Raw genomic sequence first — 22590 nt, 5'->3', positions numbered from 1 at the left:
CCATCACCTTACCCTACATTGCTGGGGTCACAAGAAAGATCTCCAAAATCCTGATTAAACACAAGATCCAGGTCCGATTCAACACAGTACATAAAATCCGTGATCTGGTCCCGTCTGTAAAAGATGTGGTTCCAGACATACAGTACCCTGGCGTCTACAAACTAAGTTTCCTCTGTGGTAGCAGTTACATTGGAGAAACCAAACGACATGTCTCGGACCGCATCCGTGAACATAAGGCAGACCTGAAACACGGTAGGACAAACACCTCAGCCGTGGCAGATCACTGTTACAATTCAGTGGGCTCACATGACATTGACTTCTCCAAGACAGAGGTTCTCTGCAAGCCATCTGGCTATCATGAGAGATTCGTTCATGAGGCGATCCACATATACAAACACAGAGACAATTTCAACCGAGAAGATCGATTCTGGCTTAGCAATCATTGGAAGGACGTAATAAACCATTTCGGATCTTAACTGATTGTGTTCACGTTTACGGTGACTTTCAGACCGCGTTCCACTCACTGGCATGGTGCAGTGTGCAGAGTAATGTATGGTGTCGTAATTGTACAGTAAACATATAGCAGTATGATACACATTAGGGTGGGTAGAATAATACATAGTGTTATATTAAAATGGAATAAGGCAGCAACTGCAGCAGCAGCAAGTGCAGCAGCAGCAGCAAGTGCAGCAGCAGCAGCAAGTGCAGCAGCAGCAGCAAGTGCAGCAGCAGCAGCAAGTGCAGCAGCAGCAGCAAGTGCAGCAGCAGCAGCAACTGCAGCAGCAGCAGAAACTGCAGCAGCAGCAACTGCTGCAGCAGCAGTAACTGCAGCTCCCTTTGATGCTGTTAATCCTGCATAATGCACATGCATATGCAGTACTAATCACATTCCTGCATTTCCCATAAATATGCTAAATTCCTTTTGATATGCAAATTCCTTTGTCAATGCGCCCAGCTTAGATATATGCTCCAAGCTCGTGTGCTGTTTCATTCAGACTCTGTCGCCTCGACGGACCTGGTTTTCACCTGAGGACGGCCGCTTGCGTTGTGGCCGAAACGTCGTGAGAATTGTTTTATTATGTTTTATTTTCATTATTTTATTACTTCCCTTCTACGTGACTTTACCGAAAGAACCAAGAAGATGAATCCCTGCAGTCACGAAAGCTTTAAATCGAGCCTCTTATATATTTGTTGGTGGAGAAATGTACAAACAGCCCACCGGGCTTTGACAATACCTTAGTATCTGTGTATATATATGTAAGGTTTTTAAGAAATATATTTTTCACCCGGGCAAATCCGGGTACTTCCGCTAGTTATTATATATAATAGTCTCCGCTCGCGCTTACGGGGGATTTGGCTCTCGGACGGTGGCCTTCAAGTAGAAAATTTTTTTTGCCAGGCGGCACGTCCTAAGCCCTGCGGTGGGAATAGGCTAGTCCGTTTTCCCATCCCTAAACTTTAAAGTCGTTTAATTAACACATTTGTGCCGTTTCTATTATTAATTATTTACTTATTCCTCGACATCGACCGTACCAACTGACACAATTGCGTCGGGGGGGCGGACCCTGCCAAGTGATGCGCGTTCGCTCGAGCTCACAGGGGACATTTCCTTTTATGCGTTTTACAGGCAATACATACACACATAACGCTGCGGTTATTTCTTCAAAGTGTGATGTCGTCTTTGCCCCCCCTAACACGATGCGTCCAGTTTATACTACAGACTCCATAGATTATAATATTTTACTGCTTGCATAGCATTCTTCTTGCACGGGCGGGGGATGCCGGGGGGGGGGGGGGGGGGTAGCGGCCCAGCCCCTAGCCTGGCAACACGCCAACTCCGCAGCCTCGCCAATGTACGCATGGCACAAGGCCTCAACACGGCTATGGTAAGTACAAATTTCCTTGCTACTTGCGCTAACAACTCAAGTCCATTGTTTACTATTGTTAAACACATTCGTTGACAAACATTACAATCATAATGTTTGTGTGCTGATAAAAAATCTGCTTCATTGCTTACTATTATGAAACAACAATGTTGCCAGATATTACTATATTTATCTTTGTGTGCACATACCAACTCGGGTTCATTGCTTACTATTATTGCACTAAACAGTTGCCAGATCTTACTATAATAATATTTGTGTGCACATAATAATCCCGTTCATTGCTTACTATTATGAAACAAATAAGTTTGCCGATATTACAATAATTATGTTTGAGTGCAGATAACAACTCTGGTTCATTGTTTACTATTATTAAACAAGTTGACAGATGTTACAATAATAATGTTTGTGTGCACAATTTTTTTTTAATTTGCTAAATTTTCACTTTCTTTGCTGCGCTTTTATGATGCAACGGTCTACTACCAGTCTATCATGTGGCCTGCTGATTAATTAACGTCAGTGCACTGCCAACCTATCATCTACACTGCTAATTTTCATTTTCAACATTTACAGTGTATGCCAGTCTATAATCTGTTGCATGCTTCTTGACCTCACTCAGTGTACTACCTGCCTTTCATGTCGACTGTAGCAATGCTTATGTCATTGAGTCGGCATACTGCCAGTCTATAATCTCGACTGTAGCCTGCTTCTCACCTTACCTGTGCATACCGCTGCTCTTTCATTTACACTTATTTCTGCTTATTTCTTCAATGCATTTATATTGTTTCCATCTCTCACGTCACGCTATTTACTCATACGAAGTACTGCGATACTGTTAGCTGTGCCACCATCGGGGATTGCTGTGCCCGTCGATGTGTGTCTTTGAGTCCATATGTGTGTGCGTGTAGAGCCATGCGTGTCTTTAAGTCCATGTGTGTGTCTGTCTTTTTCGAACGGACAACGCCCCATGTGTGTGTGTACATCAAAGTGTTTATGTGTCTGTGTCAGTCCAAGTGTGCGTGTCAGTCCATTTGTGTGCGTATCAGTCGCTGTGTCTGTGTGTTAGTCCATGTGTGTGTGTTAGTCGATGTGTGTGCATGGCTCCATCTGAGTGTGTAAGTCAATGTGCGTTTGTGTGTCTATGTGTGTCTATGTGTGTCAGTCGATGTGTGCGTGTACGTCCATGTGTATGCGTGTGTAGGGCTATGTGTGTGTCAGTCTATGTATGTGTGTCTAAGTCCATGTGTGTGTGTCTTAGTCCATATGTGTGTGTGTAAGTACATATGTGTGTTTACGTCAATGTGTGTGTGAGTCCACGTATGTCTGTGTGTGAGTCGTGGTGCCGGACGGGCAACACTGTCGTGGACAGTGCTGTGGGGGGAGGGCCAATGCCCATTGGCCCTCTCCCCTCATGGCGTCTGACCACCACAGTGGCTAAACGGGGGCTCTGGATGGGTGCGAGGGGCTGGTAACCCATCCACCTTAAATTCATTACCACGAGACTACGAATTAAACATAAATATGTAACAAATAAGCTTGTGCCGGAGGCCCCGGGGGGACAGGCGTGTATGACGTCTCCTGGCCAAACCCCAATTGGCGAAGCCAGGAGATTGAATCTTCACCCTCGGGGCTCCTCCAGAAACAACGAAAAACCTACTACAGATGGTCACGTGGAATGTTCGAACACTCACTGCGGAGGAGAGGCTGCCACTCCTTTGTCGGGAGCTGGACCGGTACTGCCTGGATCTCGGTGGCATTCAGGAGGTCCGGTGGACCGGTTCGGGCTCCTGCCACCATGAGGGGTGGACAGTCCTCCACTTGAGGCAGGAGACTGCCAAACAACAGGGTGTGGCTCTTCTTCTGAACAAAATATTGAAGGGGGCGTTGGAGCGTGGCGGTGAGGTGTGGGAAGCTGTAAGCCCCAGGATACTTTGGGCTCGCCTTCCCATCAACCGGAGGCGAGGAGTGGTGGTCGTGGTTACTTATGCCCCCACCGAAGACGAACATCCGTGCAGGGATGCAGGCAAAGCCAATGAGTCAGATGCCTTCTATGACCTGTCACAGGTGCTGGCTAAAGTGGCCTCTCGGGATAAAGTCATCTTGTTGGGCGACTTCAATGCCCGAGTTGGTCATGATACTGGCACCTGGTCTGGAGTGATTGGAAGGCATGGGCCAGATCAGCTCAATAACAACGGTAGGAGGCTGCTAGATTTGTGTGCAGCCCATGGGCTTGTAATTACCAACACGCTCTTCCGGCATCGGCGCATCCACACAACATCATGGATGCATGCCGGGTCCAAGCAAGAACATCTGCTGGACTACATAGTGACGGACCAGCGGATGCGAGCCCATGTCCTTGACACCAGGACCTACCGTGGAGCTGATCTGCCCTCTGACCATCGACTAGTCATCTGTAAGATGCGCCTGCCATTCTTCCACTCCGGTGGTGGGTGTACACCCAGGACCCCATTCCAACCTAAAGTGGCCTGGTCTCAGCTGATGAAAGTTGTAAGCGAGAATTTCATCATCGCTTGCAGCTGAGGTTGGCATCGTCCCCCACTCCTCCTGATGTCGAGGGTAAATGGGCGAGGTTAAGGACTGTGACTCATGCAGCTGCAATGGCTGCTTTGGGTACGCAGTCCAGACCTCCCCAGAAACCCTGGCTGACAGAGGAGGTGTTGAGGTTAGTTGAGAAAAAGCGACAGGCCCACTCATCGGCTACAGCATCCCACGTCAGAGAATGAGGAGGTTTACCGCAGCCTTCGCTCGGAGGTTCGGAGAGCCGTAAGGCGCTGCAAGGATGGGTGGTGGTCGCGGATTGCTGAGGAGATGGAGTCTGCCTCAGTGGCCCGCGATCACAAATCACTATTTAACTCCATCAAAAAAGTGACCTGCAGCGACACACTTATTACCATCATTAGGGGAAAAAACGGTGATCCAATCTCCGACCCCCAGGAACAGGTTTAAAAATTTGCTGAGCATTTCTGTGAGGTCCTGGGGGAGGGGAAATCCCTCAGCCAGGAAAACATCATGGCATAATGTGGGGATAACTCTGCTGAGGCTGCGGTGCCTCAAATATTGGAAGAGGTCACCCCCTGTGAGTGGCTGGCTGAGGTGCCATCTATTGAGGAAGTACTGAAGGCGATCCGGAGTCTGAGACCAGGAAAGGCACTGGGCAGAGATTATCTCCCAAGCGAAATGCTCAGGGAGGGTGACGTTTGTGCACAGACTGCCCTATATGACATCATAACAACAGTCTGGACCACTGGACGGGTTCCGCAGGATTGGAAGGATGCCCTGGTTGTCTCCCTCTTTAAGAAGGGGGACTGCACAGACTGTAACAACTACAGGGGCATCTCACTCCTCAGTGTGCCGAGAAAGGTCCTGGCAAGGATTATTCAACATCGCCTTGCTAGGCACGCTGAGGAGAGGCTTGCGGAGCCCCAATGCGGTTTCAGGAAAGGGCGGTCCTGCACAGATGCCATATTTTCTGTCCGTCTGCTACAGCATAGATGTAGGGAATTCCAACAAGACCTACATCTCTGCTTTATGGACCTGGTCAAGGCCTATGATACCATCAGTAGGCCTGGGCTCTGGGTTCTTCGTGCTTTCGGAGTCCCTGACCCTCTGCTCACGATCATTAAGGACCTTCATGCTGGTGAGCGGGCCCGGGTAAAACTACGTGGCCGGGAGTCAGAGCCTTTCCCTGTACACCTTGGGATGCGACAGGGATGTCCGCTGGCTCCCACATTATTTAACATCTATTTTGACCACGTAGTTCATGAGGCCTTCAATAGCTGTACCGGGGGAATTTCCATTTGGTACAGATATAATGGGAGGCTGATCGATGCCCGGGTGCGATCAAGGTATGGCTCCCTATTGGTCAATCACGTTATGTATGCCGATGATTTGGTAATAGCTGCTCATTCAGAGGAGGATTTCGAGACGCTGCTGCTGAGACTGGAGCATGCCACTAAGAGGTGGGGCCTTACCATCAGCCCCACCAAAACTAAGCACCTGCCTGGGTATTTTGTACCATTGGACACTCCACTCCCACAACTCTCAATCGGTGATGGGGCAGTAGTGGAGAGAGTGGAGAGTTTCCCATACCTGGGCAGTGTGCTTATGACCGGCTCCAGTTTAACAGCAGAGGTCTCACTCCGAATCAGTCGAGCGGCAATATATTTGCATCGGTTGCGTAACGCTGTGTGTAAGCTACCTGGTCTGTCGCTCCGCACAAAGCTTCAGGTCTTCTCGGCCACAGTCATTCTCTCCCTTCTCTACGCTTGCGAAACATGGACCCCCCTAATGGAGCATCTTCGCTGGTTGGAAACATTTAGGCTGGCCTGCCTACGATCCATCCTGGGTTTAACCAGGCTGGATTTTGTGAGGAGCTCACAAATCCTTGAAAGATCTGGGCAAAGTCCCATCGGTGAGCTCCTCCGGCAGGCAAGTCTGCATTGGCTGGGTCATATAGCCCGCATGCCCAGCCACCGCATGCCTAAACAGCTTTTGTCCGGCCGGATCGAGGGGGCTAAACGGGCGCGGCACGGGCTAGAGAAGAGATGGAGTGATGTGGTACAGGAGGACGTGGAGCTTAGTGGACTTGCCGATGACTGGTACCAGCGATGTCAAGATTGGCCTCTGTGGAGGAGGCTCGTGAAGGACGCTACTGGGCAGTTGGAGGCAGTCGCCCTCCAACAACAACGGAGGGCGGAGGAGCGACGCTTACAACAACGAGCGGAGCGCCGGGTGGCTAAAGCACAGCAAGTTGGTACAGTAGGGGGCACAGATGGTGCATCAGCCAGTCATCTCGGTCATCTCAGTTAGTCGACCCGTGACACCTGGGACCTCCTGCCAGCGGGCGTTCGACACTTCACGTAGCCTCAAGGTGCACAGGGCCTGGCACAAGCATCGTGGCGACGTCACCGCCACTTAGTGGCGAATGGCGGTTGTTGTTGTTGTGTGTGAGTCGCTGTATGCATGTACGTCCATATATGTGTGTGTAACTCAATGTGTGTATATCTCAAGTGGATGTCTATGTGTGACAGTCCATACAGTGAGGGAAAAAAGTATTTGATCCCCTGCTGATTTTGTACGTTTGCCCACTGACAAAGAAATGGTCAGTCTATAATTGTAATGGTAGGTTTATTTGAACAGTGAGAGACAGATTAACAACAACAAAATCCAGAAAAACGCATGTCAAAAATGTTATAAATTGATTTGCATTTTAATGAGGGAAATAAGTATTTGACCCCCTCTCAATCAGAAAGATTCCTGGCTCCCAGGTGTCTTTTATACAGGTAACGAGCTGAGATTAGGAGCACACTCTTAAAGGGAGTGCTCCTAATCTCAGCTTGTTACCTGTATAAAAGACACCTGTTCACAGAAGTAATCAATCAGATTCCAAACTCTCCACCATGGTCAAGACCAAAGAGCTCACCAAGGATGTCAGGGACAAGATTGTAGACCTACACATGGCTGGAATGGGCTACAAGAACATCGCCAAGCAGCTTGGTGAGAAGGTGACAACAGTTGGTGTGATTATTTGCAAATGGAAGAAACACAAAAGAACTGTCAATCTCCCTCAGCCTGGAGCTCCATGCAAGATCTCACCTCGTGGAGTTGCAATGATCATGAGAACGGTGAGGAATCAGCCCAGAACTACACGGGAGGATCTTGTCAATGATCTCAAGGCAGCTGGGACCATAGTCACCAAGAAAACAGTTGTTAACACACTACGCCGTGAAGGACTGAAATCCTGCAGCACCCGCAATGTCCCCCTGCTCAAGAAAGCACATATACATGCCCGTCTGAAGTTTGCCAATGAACATCTGAATGATTCAGAGGACAACTGGGTGAAAGTGTTGTGGTTAGATGAGACCAAATTGGAGCTCTTTGGCATCAACTCAACTTGCCGTGTTTGGAGGAGGAGGAATGCTGCCTATGACCCCAAGAACACCATCCCCACCGTCAAACATGGAGGTGGAAACATTATGCTTTGGGGGTGTTTTGCTGCTAAGGGGACAGGACAACTTCACCACATCAAAGGGACGATGGACGGGGTCATGTATCGTCAAATCTCGGGTGAGAACCTCCTTCCCTCAGCCAGGGCATTGAAAATGGGTCGTGGATGGGTATTCCAGCATGACAATGACCCAAAACACACGGCCAAGGCAACAAAGGAGTGGCTCAAGAAGAAGCACATTAAGGTCCTGGAGTGGCCTCGCTAGTCTCCAGACCTTAATCCCATAGAAAATCTGTGGAGGGAGCTTAAGGTACCAGTTGCCAAACGTCAGCCTCGAAACCTTAATGACTTGGAGAAGATCTGCAAAGAGGAGTGGGACAAAATCCCTCCTGAGATGTGTGCAAACCTGGTGGCCAACTACAAGAAACGTCTGACCTCTGTGATTGCCAACAAGGGTTTTGCCATAAAGTAGTAAGTCATTTCTAGATTTGAAGCTTTCATTACTGCAAGGATTCATATTCATAGGTTTTTTTCGGCAACACAAGCTTCCGTCTTCAGGTGGAACCGTCACAGCACAATTGCTGTATCAAGTAAGATAATTTCTAAGAGACCCATCCTTGTATATATACTGGTTGAGGGGGGGAGGAGCCAAGGTAGGCACCTGGATCGGAGTTTTGTATTATTATTGTGAGGTTGGTGTGGCTGAGGCTGATGCTAGGAATGAGCCTTTGTTGTGTAGACTGGTTGAACTGGGAGATGCCACAGTTGTTAAGGTTCGGCTGCTGTAAATGGGACTGAGCCTTTGTTATGTAGATGAAACAGCCCTTTGCTATGTTGCTGGGTGGGTAAAACTTAAAGCAGGAAACCAGTGTGTGATAAGAGAAGCTAAATATGATAAAACAAAACTGGCTGTCTATCAGTAAACTGTACGGTAACTAAAGAATAGTGCCTGTCAAATAAGATGATCCAAATATATGTAGTTAAATCTTTTTTGCATGGTTAATAACATCTTTCCAATGATTACTCAGTTTGTACCCATCATCACGGTTGAAATTATGTCTGTGTTTGTATATTTGTATGGCTTCGTGTACAAACCTTTGATGGTAGCCAGGAGGTTTGCAGTCCACAGCGTTGTAGCAATGATCGGCAACGGCGGAAGACTCAGTTTTGCCATGTTTCAGATCTGACTTGTGCTCGCGGACACGATCAGAGATATGACGTTTCGTTTCTCCAATGTAACAATCACCACAGCTGCAACTCAGTTTGTAGACTCCAGGGTATTGTAAGTCAGGAATGACATTATTCACAGATGGAATTAGATGACGGATTTTATATCCTGTACTGAATCGGACTTGGATCTTATGTTTGTTTACAATTTTGGTGATCTTTTTGGTCACGCCTGCTATTTATGGCAACGTGATAGTTTTGATCAGAGTTTCAAGGGGCTGTTTCTGTATGGTGGGAGAAACAGCTTGGCGGATGGTGCGGTCAGAGTATCCGTTCATCCTGAGGGCCCGATGTACATGTCTTAATTCACTGGCCAGGTGGTGTTGGTCAGAAATGCCATGAGCTCTGTGGTATCGTATTTTGATGAGATAATTATTTTGAGATGGGTGGTGGTGGGAATCAGGTTTCAAGTAGGAATCTGTGTGGGTGGCTTTCCTGTTGACAGAATGTCCCAAGGATCCGTCAGGTCTCCTCTCAAACAGAATATCCAAGAATGGTAGTTTGCCATCTTTCTCCACTTCCATGGTGAATCTGATGGATGGGTGTCTGGAATTGATGTAGTCCAAGAAGTGGTTCAATGCTGGGAGGCCATGTGGCCAAATAACGAAAGTGTCATCCACATACCTCTTCTACAGGGAAGGACGCAGGGTGGATGTCTGGATGGCATCTGATTCAAACTTTTCCATGAACATGTTGGCTATCACTGGTGACAAGGCGGGAGCCCATTGGGGTACCCTCATTCTGTTTATAGAAGGCGCCATTCCAGGTAAAATAAGTGTTGGTGAGGCAATGCCTAACCAGCGCAGGTACATCCGAATTCAATCCATGTTGGACCAAGTCCTCAATTATTGTTAGGGTGTCAGGCACTTGGACTTTGGTAAACAGAGATACTACATCAAAACTGACAAGGATATGATCAGGAGATAGTACCATGTCCTTGACCATAGAGACTAATTGGGTTGAGTTGAGTACTGGCAAAGAGGTCTTGCCTGTGAAGGGAAGCAGAGTATCTGATAGAAAACAGGCTAGTTTGTAGGTAGGAGAGTTGATCGTCGACACGATGGGTCGTAGCGCGGTGCCTTTATGGATCATGGTAAGGCCATAGAGTCTGTGAGGTCTTGCCGCCGATGGTTTTAGAGAGGGACGTTTGGTTGGTTCGATTAGGGAAGTTGAACTCGTGATGATTTTGTTAGTTTTTGTCGTTAGGCTGTTAGTAGGATCGTTTTTAATTTTGGAGTAACTCCCATCATTAAGTAGGTCCAGGATTTTGTTGTTGTATGATTCTTTATCCATGATGACCGTGGCATTGCCCTTGTCTGCCGAGAGGATGACTATATCATCTCTCTTTTTTAGGTTCGCGAGTTCAGAGCGTTCGTTTTTGCTAATGTTACTAGTGGGTTTCTTAGCATTCTTAAGAATAGTGGCTATTTCAGCTCTTGCTACATCCGCATGGATGTGTCCTATGCCTCTGAGGGCTACATCAATCTGAGAAATCACATCCTCTATTGGTATATATTTAGGGGTGACAGCGAAATTTAGCCCTTTGGCCAGTACCGTTTTCAGATTGTCAGAAATTGGGATGTTACTCTGATTAATAACGGTCTTGTTGACATCCAGCCTTGTGATGTGTGGCTCTGGTTTCTTCTTAGATAGGAGGTTGAATTTAGAAATCAGGTTAGCTTTGCATTTGGCTGACATTGAGTCAGCAGAAGCAGAAGTCATGTTGTCAACGTGGTTCCAATCAGAAGGGGACATTTTTAGTATTAACATTAAATGTGTTTGTAAGAGAGTCTTGTCTAAATTATCGAGTTCAGATCGGAGTAACCTTATTCTCTCCGAGATTAGTGATAGGCTAGCTTTAAATAAAATCTGTTTAGAGTTCGGTGAGGACACAGCAGCAGATGTGAGTGTGAAAGCTATGGGTATTATCTTGTTATCACGGCATCTCTTGAGGAAGGTCAGCGTCTCGAGAAGCTGTGACTTCTTGTCTCGTCTGTTAAAAACTCTTAACAGATAGGTGAAATTCCTCCCCGTAGAGGGTATTAATTCTAGATTTGAAGCTTTCGTGACTGCAAGGATTCATACTCTTAGGTTTTTTCGGTAAAGTCACATAGGTAAAAAATACAATTAAAATTAATAAAAGTAAAATAAAATAAAAATCACGACTTTTCGGAGGCAACACAAGTATATATACTTGTTAAGGGGGGGAGGAGCCAAGGTAGGCACCTGGATCGGAGTTTTGTATTATTATTGTGAGGTTGGTGCGGCTTTTATTAATTTCAATTTTATTTTTTACCTACTAAGTCATGTTTTGCAGAGGGGTCAAATACTTATTTCCCTCATTAAAATGCAAATCAATTTATAACATTTTTGACATGCGTTTTTCTGGATTTTGTTGTTATTCTGTCTCTCACTGTTCAAATAAACCTACCATTACAATTATAGACTGATCATTTTTTTGTCAGTGGGCAAACGTACAAAATCAGCAGGGGATCAAATACTTTTTTCTCTCGCTGCATGTGTATGTGTGTGTACGGCAATGTGTGTGTCACTCTGTGTGTATGTGTGTGAGTCGCTGTATGTGTGTACGTAGATATGTGTGTGTAACTCCATGTGTGTGTATCTCAAGTGGATGTCTATGTGTGAGTCCAAATGTGTGTGTGTAAGTCGATGTGTTTGTGTGTGTTAGTCCATGTGTGCGTGTTCGTCGACGTGTGAGCATGCCTCCATCTGAGTGTGTAAGTCAATGTGCGTTTGTGTGTCTATGCGTGTCAGTCCATGTGTGTGTGTAACTCCATACATGTGTGCGTGTCACTCGATGTGTGTGTGTGTAACTCAATGCGTGTGTGAGTCGATATGTGTGTGTTCATCTATGTGTGTGTATCTAAAGTTGGTGTCTGTGTGTGAGAGTCCGTATGTGTGTGTATGGCAATGTGTGTGTTAGTCTATGTATGTGTGTGTGCGTCTATGTGTGTTTGTGGGTGAGTCGATATGTGTGTGTGTCTCAGTCCATGTGCGTGTGTGTTAGTCGCTGTGTGTGCATGCCTCCATGTTAGTCGGTGTAAGTCCATTTATTTGCGTGTCTGTAGGTCCATGTGTGCGTCTTAGTCCATGTGTGTGCTTTATTGACCTGCTCAAGGCCTATGATACTTATTTATATACTAGCTGTAAGTACCCGGCGTTGCTCGGGCGAAAAAAATCGACTGACACACACATATAGAGTTACACACACATATCGACTCACACATACATACATAGACTGAACAACAACAATCGGCATTAGCCAGTAAGTGGCGGTGACGTCACCACAACGCTTGTGCCAGGCTAAGTGCACCTTGAGGCCACGTGAAGTGTCGAACGCCCGCTGGCAGGAGGTCACAGGACAGACCCAGATGGCACAGGTCGACTGACCGAGACGACTGGCTGATGCACCATCTGTGCCCCCTACTGTGGCCACTTGCTGTGCTTTAGCCACCCGGCGCTCCGCTCGTTGTTTTGAGCGTCGCTCCTCCACCCTCCGTTGTTGTTGGAGGGCGACTGCCTCCAACTGCCCAGTAGCGTCCTTCAGGAGCCTCCTCCACAGAGGCCAAACTTGACACCGCTGGTACCAGTCATCGGCAAGTCGACTCAGCTCCACGTCCTCCTGTACCACATCACTCCATGTCTTCTCTAGCCCATGCCGCGCCCATTTATCCCCCTCGATCCGGCGGAACAAAAGCTGTTTAGGCAACGCAGCCTTGCCTGCCGGAGAAGCTCACCAATGGGACTTTGTCCACATCTTTCAAGGATTTGTGAGCTCCTCACACAATGCAGCTTGGTTAAACCCAGGATGGATCGTAGGCAGGCCATCCTAAATGTTTGTAACAGGTGAAGATGTTCCATTAGGGGGGTCCAAGTTTCAGAAGCGTAGAGAAGGGAGGGAATGACCGTGGCCGAAAAGGCCTGAAGCTTCGTGCGGAGTGATAGACCAGGTAGCTTCCACACAGCGTTACGCAATCGATCAAAAGATATTGCCGCTCGACTAATTCGGAGTGAGACCTCTGCTGTTAAACCGGAGCCGGTCATTAGCACACTGGCAAGGTATGGGAAACTTTCCACTCTCTTTACAACTGGCCCATTAACAATTGGGAGTTGTGGGGGTGGAGTGTCCGATGGTACAAAATACCCAGGCAGGTGCTTAGTTTTGGTGGGACTGACGGTAAGGCATCACCTCTTGGTGGCACGTTCCAGGTTCAGCAGCGGCACCTCAAACTCCTCCGAGTGAGCAGCAATTAGCAGATCATCGGCATACATAACGTGGTTGAGCAATAGGGAGCCATCCCTTGACCGCACCCGGGCATCGATCAGCCTCCCATTGTATCTGTACCAGATGGGAATTCTTCCGGTACAGCCATTGAAGGCTTCACGAAGTACGTGGTCCAAATATATGTAAAATAATGTGGGAGCCAGAGAACATCCCTGTCGCACCCCAAGGTGTACAGGGAATGGCTCTGACTCACGGCCATGTAGTTTGACGCGGGGCCGCTCACCATCATGAAGGTCCTTAAGGATGGTGAGCAGTGGGTGAGGGACTCGGAAAGCACGAAGAACAACCCAGAGGCCAGGCCTACTGATGGTATCATAGGCCTTGAGCAGGTCAATAATGCACACGCTTGGACTAAGACACACACATGGACCTACAGACACGCAAATAAATGGACTTACACTGACTAACACAGATGCACATGGACTGAGACTCACACACATATAGACTGACACACACACATATAGACTGACACACACAAACACATCGACTTACACACACACATATGGAGTCACACACACATATACATCGACTTGAGATACACACACATGTCGACGTACACACATACAGCGACTCACAAACATACAGCGACTCACATACATACATACATAGAGTGGCACACACATTGCCGTACACACACACATATGGACTGTCACACAGACATCCACTTGAGATATACACACATGGAGTTACACACACATATATGGACGTACACACATACAGCGACTCACACACATACACTGACTCACACCAATACGTGGACTCACACACACATTGACGTAAACACACATGTACTTACACACACACAGCGACTGATATGCACACAAATGGACTGACACGCACACTTGGACTGACACACACACATAAACACTTTAGACGTACACACACACATGAGGCGTTGTCCATTCCAAAAAGACAGACACATATGGAGTTAAAGACATGCATGGCTCTACACGCACACACATATGACTCAAAGACACACATCGACGGGCACAGCAATTCCCGATGATGGCACAGCTATCAGTATGGCAGTACTACGTATGATGAAATAGCGTAACGTGAGCGATGGAATCAATAGAAATGTAGAAATAATCAGAAATCACAGACTGGCAGTAGACCATTGTAGCGTCATAAAAACGCAGCAAAAAAGGGAAAAATTAGCAACGTAAAAATCCAAAAAGACTTTTGTGCACACAAACATAATGATTGTAACATCTGTCAACTTGTTTCATAATGGTAAACAATGAACCTGAGTTGTTATCTGCACACAATATCTTGCAAGGTATTTGTTTCATAATAGTAAGCAATGAAGCTGAGTTTTGATCTGCACACAAACATAATTATTGTAATGTTTGTCAACTAATGTGTTTAACAATAGTAAACAATGGACTTGAGTTAGCATAAGAAGCAAGGAACGTTGTACTTATCATAGCCACGTTGAGGCCTTGTGGCATGCGTGGCCCCCCGTCCTGGCTTACATTGGCGAGGCGGCGGACATGACACTGTGAAGAAATATCGGCAGCATGATGTGTGTATGTGTTGCCTGTAAAACGCGTAAAAGGAAATGTCCCCGTTAGGTGGAGCGAAGGCGCATCACTTGGCAGGGTCCGCCCCCTTCCACGCAATTGGCGGCAGGTGGTACGGTCCATGTCGAGCAATAAGCAAATAATGAATAATTGAAACGGCACAAATGTGTTAATTAAACTGCTTTAAAGTTTACGGATGGGAAAACAGAATAGCCTATTCCCACCGCGGGGCTTAGGGCGTGCCGCCTGGCCAATTTTTTTCTACGTGAAGGCCACCGTCCGAGAGCCAAATCCCCCGCAAGCGCGAGCGCGCGGAGACTTTTTTTTATATATAAGATAAAAGTCTCCGCGCGCTTGCGGGGGATTTGGCTCTCGGACGGTGGCCTTCACGTAGAAAAAGATTTGCCAGGCGACACGCCCTAAGCCCCGCGTTGGGAATAGGCTATTCCGTTTTCTCATCCGTAAACTTTAAAGTAGTTTAATTAACACATTTGTGCCGTTTCTATTATTAATTATTTAATTCTAGATTTGAAGCTTTCGTGACTGCAAGGATTCATATTCTTAGGTTTTTTCGGTAAAGTCACGTAGGTAAAAAAATGTAAATTAATAAAAGTAAAATAAAATAAAAATAAAAAATCACAACGTTTCGGAGGCAACACAAGCTTCCGTCTTCAGGTTGGAACCGTCACAGCCACGACAGCTGTATCAAGTAAATGAGAGATTACAAGAGATGCCACTCCGTATATATAATGGTTGAAGAGGGGAAGGGCCAAGTACGGCACACTTTTTATTAATATGGTAAGGTGAGGCTTATGACTAAGAATAGACTGCATATCAAAAGACTGAGCCTTTGTTATGGAGAGGTGCGGTTTGTGACTACGCCTAGCCTACATAACAAAAGTGTGAAAAAAGAAAAAACTAAACCTGGTAAAACAAAACTGGCTGTCTATCAATAACCTGTAATAGTTGTCTGTCAAATAAGATGGTCCAAATAAGTGTAGTTAAATCTTTTTTGCATGGTTAATCACATCTTTCCAATGATTACTCGGTTTGTAACCATCATCACGGTTGAAATTATGTCTGTATTTTTATTTTATTTTACTTTTATTAATTTTTTACCTACGTGACTTTACCGAAAAAACCTAAGAATATTAATTATGTACTTATTGCTCGACGTCGACCGTACCAACTGACACAATTGCGTGGGGGGGGGCGGACCCTGCCAAGTGATGCGCGTTCGCTCGACCTCATGGGGGACATTTCCTTTTATGCGTTTTACAGGCAATACACACATGACTGCGGATATTTCTTCACAGTGTGATGTCCTCATCGCCCCCCCCCCCCCCCCCCCCCCCAACACGATGCGTCCAGTTTATACTACAGACTCCGTAGATTATAATATTTAACTGCTTAATTAGCATTATTCTTGCACGGGCGAGGGATGCTGGCGGGGGGTAGCAGCCCAGCCCCTAGCCTGGCAACGTGACAACTCTGCCACCTCGCCCAGGATGGGGGCTACGCATGGCACAAGGCCTCAACATGCCTATGGTAAGTACAAATTTGCTTGCTTCTTAGGCTAACAACTCAAGTACATTGTTTACTATTGTTAAACATTAGTTGACAAACATTACAATAATAATGTTTGTGTGCAGATCAAAACTCAACTTCATTGCTTACTATTATAAAACAAATACGTCGCCAGATATTACAATAATTATCTTTGTGTGCACATAACAACTCTGGTTCATTGTTTACGATTATTAAAGTAATCAGTTGGCAAATCTTACTATAATAATGTTTGTGTGCAGATTATTCATCACGTTCATTGCTTACTATTATGAAACAAATATTACAATAATAATGTTTCTGTGCAGAAAACTAATATTTCATTATTAGCTTCCTCAATTCTTGTTTACCTGTGTTTTTATTACGCTGCGACGGTGTACTGCCAGTCTGCGATATGGCCTGCTGCCTGCTGATTCATTAATGTCATTGCACTGCCACTCTATTATCTACACTTAATTTTGCTTTTGCCCATTATGATTGTATGCCAGTCTATAATCTGTTGCCTGCTTCTTTACCTCACTAAGTATCCTGCGAGCCTTTCATGTCACTGTATCCTGCTTTTTTAGCTGCTGCCCGTATTGCAAGCTTTTTATGTCGGCTGTGGAAATGCTTATATCATTGAGTCGGCGAACTGCCAGTCTATAATCTAGACTGTAGCCTGCTTCTCTACTTACCTGTGCATACTGCTGCTCTTTAATTTACACTCATTTCAACGTATTTCTTCTATGCATTTCTATTTCGATTGCTCACGTCACGCTATTTACTCGTACGTTGTACTGTGATGCTGATAGCTGTGCCATCATCGGGGATTGCTGTGCACGTCCATGTGTGTGTGCGAGTCGATGTGTGCGTGTTTGAGTCGATATGTGTGTGCGTGTAGGTCCATGTGTGTGTCTGTCTTTTTCTAACGGACAACGCCCAATGTATGTGTCTGTACGTCTAAGTGTTTGTGTGTCAGTCCAAGTGTGCGTGTCAGTCCATTTGTGTGCGTATCAGTTGCTGTGTGTGTGTTAGTCCATGTGTGCGTGTTCGTCGACATGTGTGCATGCCTCCATCTGAGTGTGTAAGTCAATGTGCGTTTGTGTGTCTATGCGTGTCAGTCCATGTGTGTGTGTAAGTCCATACATGTGTGCGTGTCACTCGATGTGTGTGTGTAACTCAATGCGTGCGTGTGAGTCGATATGTGTGTGTTCATCCATGTGTGTGTATCTAAAGTCGGTGTCTGTATGTGAGAGTCCGTATGTGTGTGTATGGCAATGTGTGTGTTAGTCTATGTATGTGTGTGTGCGTCTATGTGTGTGTGTGTGGGTGAGTCGATATGTGTCAGTCCATGTGCGTGTGTGTTAGTCGCTTTGTGTGCGTGCCTCCATGTGAGTCAGTGTGAGTCCATTTCTTTGCGTGTCTGTAGGTCCATGTGTGCGTGTGAGTCCATGTGTGTGCTTTCTTGACCTGCTCAAGGCCTATGATACCATCAGTAGGCCTGGCCTCTGGGTTGTTCTTCATGCTTTCGGAGTCCCTCAACCTTTGCTCACGATCCTTAAGGACCTTCATGATAGTCAGCGGGCACAGGTCAAACTACGTGCCCGGGAGTCAGAGCCATTCCCTGTTCACCTTGGGGTGCCACAGGAATGTCCTCTGGCTCCCACATTATTTCACATCTATTTTGACCACGTAGTTCGTGATGCCTGCAATGGCTGTACCGGAGGATTTACCATATGGTACAGATACATTGGAAGGCTGATCGATGCTGGGGTGCGGTCGAGGGATGGCTCCCTATTGCTCAACCATATTGTGTATGCCAATGCTCTGGTGATTGCTGCTCACTCAGAGGAGGAGTTGGAGGCACTGCTGCTGAACCTGGAGCTTGCCACTATGAGGTGCGGCCTTACCATCAGCCCCACCAAAACTAAGCACCTGCCTGGGTATTTTGTACCATCGGACAATCCACCCCCAGAACTCACAATTGCTGATGGGCCAGTTGTGGAGAGATTACAGAGTTCCCATACCTGCCCGGTTATTTGGGCCAGTTGTGGAGAGATTACAGAGTTCCCATACCTGCCCGGTTAAACAGCAGAGGTCTCACTCCGAATCAGTCGAGCGCCATTATCTTTTCATCCGCTGCGTAACGCTGTGTGGAAGCTACCTGGTCTCTTGCTCCGCATGAAGCTCCAGGTCTTCTCGGCCACGGTAATTCCCTCCCTTCTCTACGCTTGCGAAACTTGCACCCCCCTAATGGAACATCTTTGCCGGTTATAAACATTTAGGCTGGCCTGCTAACGATCCATCCTGGGTTTAACCATATGTGTGTGTGCGTCTAAGTCGATGTGTTTCTATGTGTGTGGGTCGATGTCTGTGTGTAAGTCCATGTGTGTGTCTGCCTTTTTTGCCCGAGCAACGCCGAGTACTTACCGCTAGTGGTTAATATACTCAGTCTCATTTGCAAGAGTGGGTGACCTGGGGGCATCAATTTGCCAGTGGGGGGCAACTATTGCTGCTGTATGTGTGCGATCCAATTACAAGTGATTCACAATGTCGTTTTTCAAAAGTTGACCAAGTTTCGATTAAATGGGATCAAATTAATGGGTCTGAATGAAGACATGGGTGAGATGGTGTACAGTTGTAGGGATTGAGTGATGGGTTGTGTTGTTGTTGCTGCTGTTTTACAGTTGCGAGGCTGTGGAACAGGACCCTCACATTCCCCTGCAGATCATGAAGCAAAAGGTTGAACCAGTGCATAGTGCTTACACAGCGGGGGAGTGAGCAGGCTGCAGCATGGACACTGTGCAGGGACAATTACTCGCCATAGCCTCTTATAAGCAAGTGGTGTGTCACTGCATCTTACAGGGATGTACGCAGAGAGCTACAGATTTGTAAAGATTCCCACAGACTCGCGCAGACACCCAGACTCGCACAGAGGCACAGTCCAACACGTGTCACTCTGTGTGTGATATCGCTTCTAGACGCAGCAGCTGCCATCATTTGTAGTCGTAACCTACAATGGGTTTTTGTCTCTTGGACACAATTGCCTCCAGGCAATAGCTGGCACAGAGAGAGTCAGAGAAGGTGCCTCCTTCCAAATTGTTACCAGCTCTTCCCCACTCGTCATTTGGCATTTTATTCTTAGAGTAGGATGGTGGATGTCAGGGGGGTGTTGAATTGTTTAATGGACTTGGGCTGGATGTGTCACGGCCGGAAGGGATGGCAGCACCAATGTTTTGGAACAACGTTTCCTCCCTTAACATCGTACATTCACATTTCCTCCCACATTTGCAAATGTGATTTGAAACGTTTATCCTCACTTGTGTATCGATCAATGTTAATGTGAGATACTGTGTGTTGTTGTCTTGGTGTGGTCTGAGACTGTGGTTGTTGTTTTTTTGCCTTGCCCAAGCTTGAATTTAGTGTTGAAAAACCAGTAGGAATTGATGTACTTATACCATTTGTACTTATATACTTGATTTATTTTTCTAATTTTTTTGTGACTTTCTTACCTCTTCTCTATGTTGCATTCCAAGTCTTTGTTTTGTATTATTTGTTATTGTAACTTGCTGACCACCCACCCTTATTGGACATCTGGAAAAGAGAGCTGCATAGCTCATCAGATTCCTCCTCCAGGATAAAAAAAGGTTATGATTCTGACTAGCAGAGCGCCAGGCAAAGGAAGGGAACGAGTGCCAGAGAGGAGGGACGTCCACACACGGGAAACGGAGCGATTAATTTGTGTTGTGCGCAGGAAACTGGAACCGAGTCGTTGCATGGTCAGACCCCAAGAGGTGGCAACTGCTTGGGGTGGATGGGGGGTGGCCATCATCCAGCAGTGGATAAAACATGGCTGATGAATGATGATGGCGGTGAATGGCAGTTGCGCAAGAGTTGAATGCCACAATGGGGCATCATTGCTCAACAGATTCCTCCTTCGCTCTAAATAAAAATTCTGATTTTAATTTGTCTTTTCTATACAGGTTGCGCGTAGTTCTGGCGGCAGCTCGCACGCTTGCAGAGACAGCCCCAGCACCTCCTGTGGCTCCACAGCTCGGGGGAAGAAGCGACGGATAACGACGAGGGTGGGGTTGCACGTGGAAATCATCGCCCCCTACTGGCAGACTAATGCACAGGGACTGCTGCTACTGGGCCGTGCCCCTAGGCTTGACCCCAAACTAGTTTACGTTATTAACATCAATTGAACCTTATGGCGGGACCCCGGTGTCCCATAAGCCCCCGGCTCTCACATAAACTGCGTTGTGACGTAATTTTATGTCTGTTGAAGGCGAACGATACGGCAATCTATTCCTCTCGACGAGATCTACACGATGCGCTAATCAAAGTTTAAAAGTTACGTTTCTTCTGCGCATTTGTCCTTGCTGCGCTTGGATGACATGACAACAGAATGATCCGCGCCAGGTGGTTCGCGGAGTTTATGTGCGCGGTGGGACTGAGTCGCCAAAAATAAATACACGATTTTGACTTCCGTTTATTCGGAACCCCGGGGTCCTGCCATAAGTTCAATTCATGATGCATTAATTATATTTATTTATGAATTTAGTATTTTTTCTTTTTAACATTACAGGGGTAATCCATCAACATTCATCAATTATGTTTTGTTTCGATTCAGTCAATTTTATTTCCATTTAAATGTTATCTAAATAGGAAGCATACAAAGATATATTAATAATTATAATAGATAAAATATAACCCTATGTGTCCTGACTTTTGGGCCCCCTGTATATATATTTTTTATTATAAATGGTTCCTGCAGAACGAAGAAGCGAGCGTTACGGTCATCATTTCTAGCAGCTCGGAAACAGAACAAGGAGGAGGAGAAGAGAGCGACACCTCTTCTGATCCCAAGCGCAGATCCCAGCAGAGCAAGGTTTTCGACTGCCTGCTACACACGAGCAAAGACAAATGTCCCCCGTAAAGCCTTTAACGGACTGTTCTGGCAAGCGCTGTAAGCGAGTAACAGCGCCTATGTAATGTTTACTACACACCGCACCATGTACTAATTTCATTACTGGTGTTTGTGGTGGCTGACATCAATTTTAGATTTGAAGCTTTCGTGACTGCAAGGATTCATATTCTTAGGTTTTTTGCGGTAAAGTCACGTAGGTAAAATATTTTAAATTAATAAAAGTAAAGTAAAATAAAAATCACGACGTTTCGGAGGCAACACAAGCTTCCGTCTTCAGGTGGAACCGTCACAGCCACGACAGCTGTATCAAGTAAATGAGAGATTACAAGAAATACCACTCCGTATATATAATGGTTGAGGGGGGAAGGGCCAGGAACGGCACACTTTTTATTAATATGGTAAGGTGAGGCTTAAGACTAAGAATAGACTGCATAACAAAAGACTGAGCCTTTGTTATGGAGAGGTGCGGTTTGTGACTACGCCTAGCCTACATAACAAAAGTATGAAAAAAGAAAAACAAAACTGGCTTTCTATCAATAACCTGTAATAGTTGTCTGTCAAATAAGATGGTCCAAATAAGTGTAGTTAAATCTTTTTTGCATGGTTAATCACATCTTTCCAATGATTACTCAGTTTGTAACCATCATCACGGTTGAAATTATGGCTTCGTGTACAAACCTTTGATGGTAGCCAGGAGGTTTGCAGAGCACCTTGGTCTCGGAAAAGACAATTTCATGAGAGCCTACAGAGTTGTAGCAATGATCGGCAACGGCCGAAGAATCAGTTCTGCCGTGTTTCAGATCTGACTTGTGCTCGCGGACACGATCAGAAACATGACGTTTCGTTTCTCCAATGTAGCAATCACCACAACTGCAACTCAGTTTGTAGACTCCAGGATACTGTAAGTCAGGAACGACATCCTTCACAGATGGAATCAGATCACGGATTTTATGCACTGTACTGAATCGGACTTGGATCTTATGTTTGTTTAGAATTTTGGAGATCTTTTTGGTCACGCCTGCTATGTATGGTAACGTGATAGTTTTGGTCGGAGTTTCATGTGGCTGTTTCTTTATGGTGGGAGAAACAGCTTGGCGGATGGTGCGGTCAGAGTATCCGTTCATCCTGAGGGCCCGATATACATGTCATAATTCACCGGCCAGGTGGTGTTGGTCAGAAATGCCATGGGCTCTGAAACCGGATTCCCA

General features: G+C 46.3%; 1 protein-coding gene across 1 annotated transcript in view; it reads left to right on the top strand.

Annotated features, from left to right (window-relative positions):
- Positions 1-22590, top strand: part of LOC133356269 (ATPase MORC2-like) — a 102861-nt gene that overhangs the window by 68259 nt on the left and 12012 nt on the right. Inside the window, exons 18-20 of the mRNA XM_061573690.1 lie at positions 19140-19194; positions 20436-20537; positions 21230-21343. Coding sequence (XP_061429674.1) covers positions 19140-19194; positions 20436-20537; positions 21230-21343 — 271 coding nt within the window. The remainder of the gene's footprint in view (positions 1-19139; positions 19195-20435; positions 20538-21229; positions 21344-22590) is intronic.

Source organism: Lethenteron reissneri, chromosome 53 (assembly GCF_015708825.2).
Source record: "Lethenteron reissneri isolate LAM-NWPU_2019-01 chromosome 53, ASM1570882v1, whole genome shotgun sequence".
In the NCBI taxonomy this organism is placed as follows: Eukaryota; Metazoa; Chordata; class Hyperoartia; order Petromyzontiformes; family Petromyzontidae; genus Lethenteron; species Lethenteron reissneri.
The sequence above is the reverse complement of the archived record's forward strand: the minus strand, read 5'-3'. Positions and strand labels throughout refer to the sequence as shown.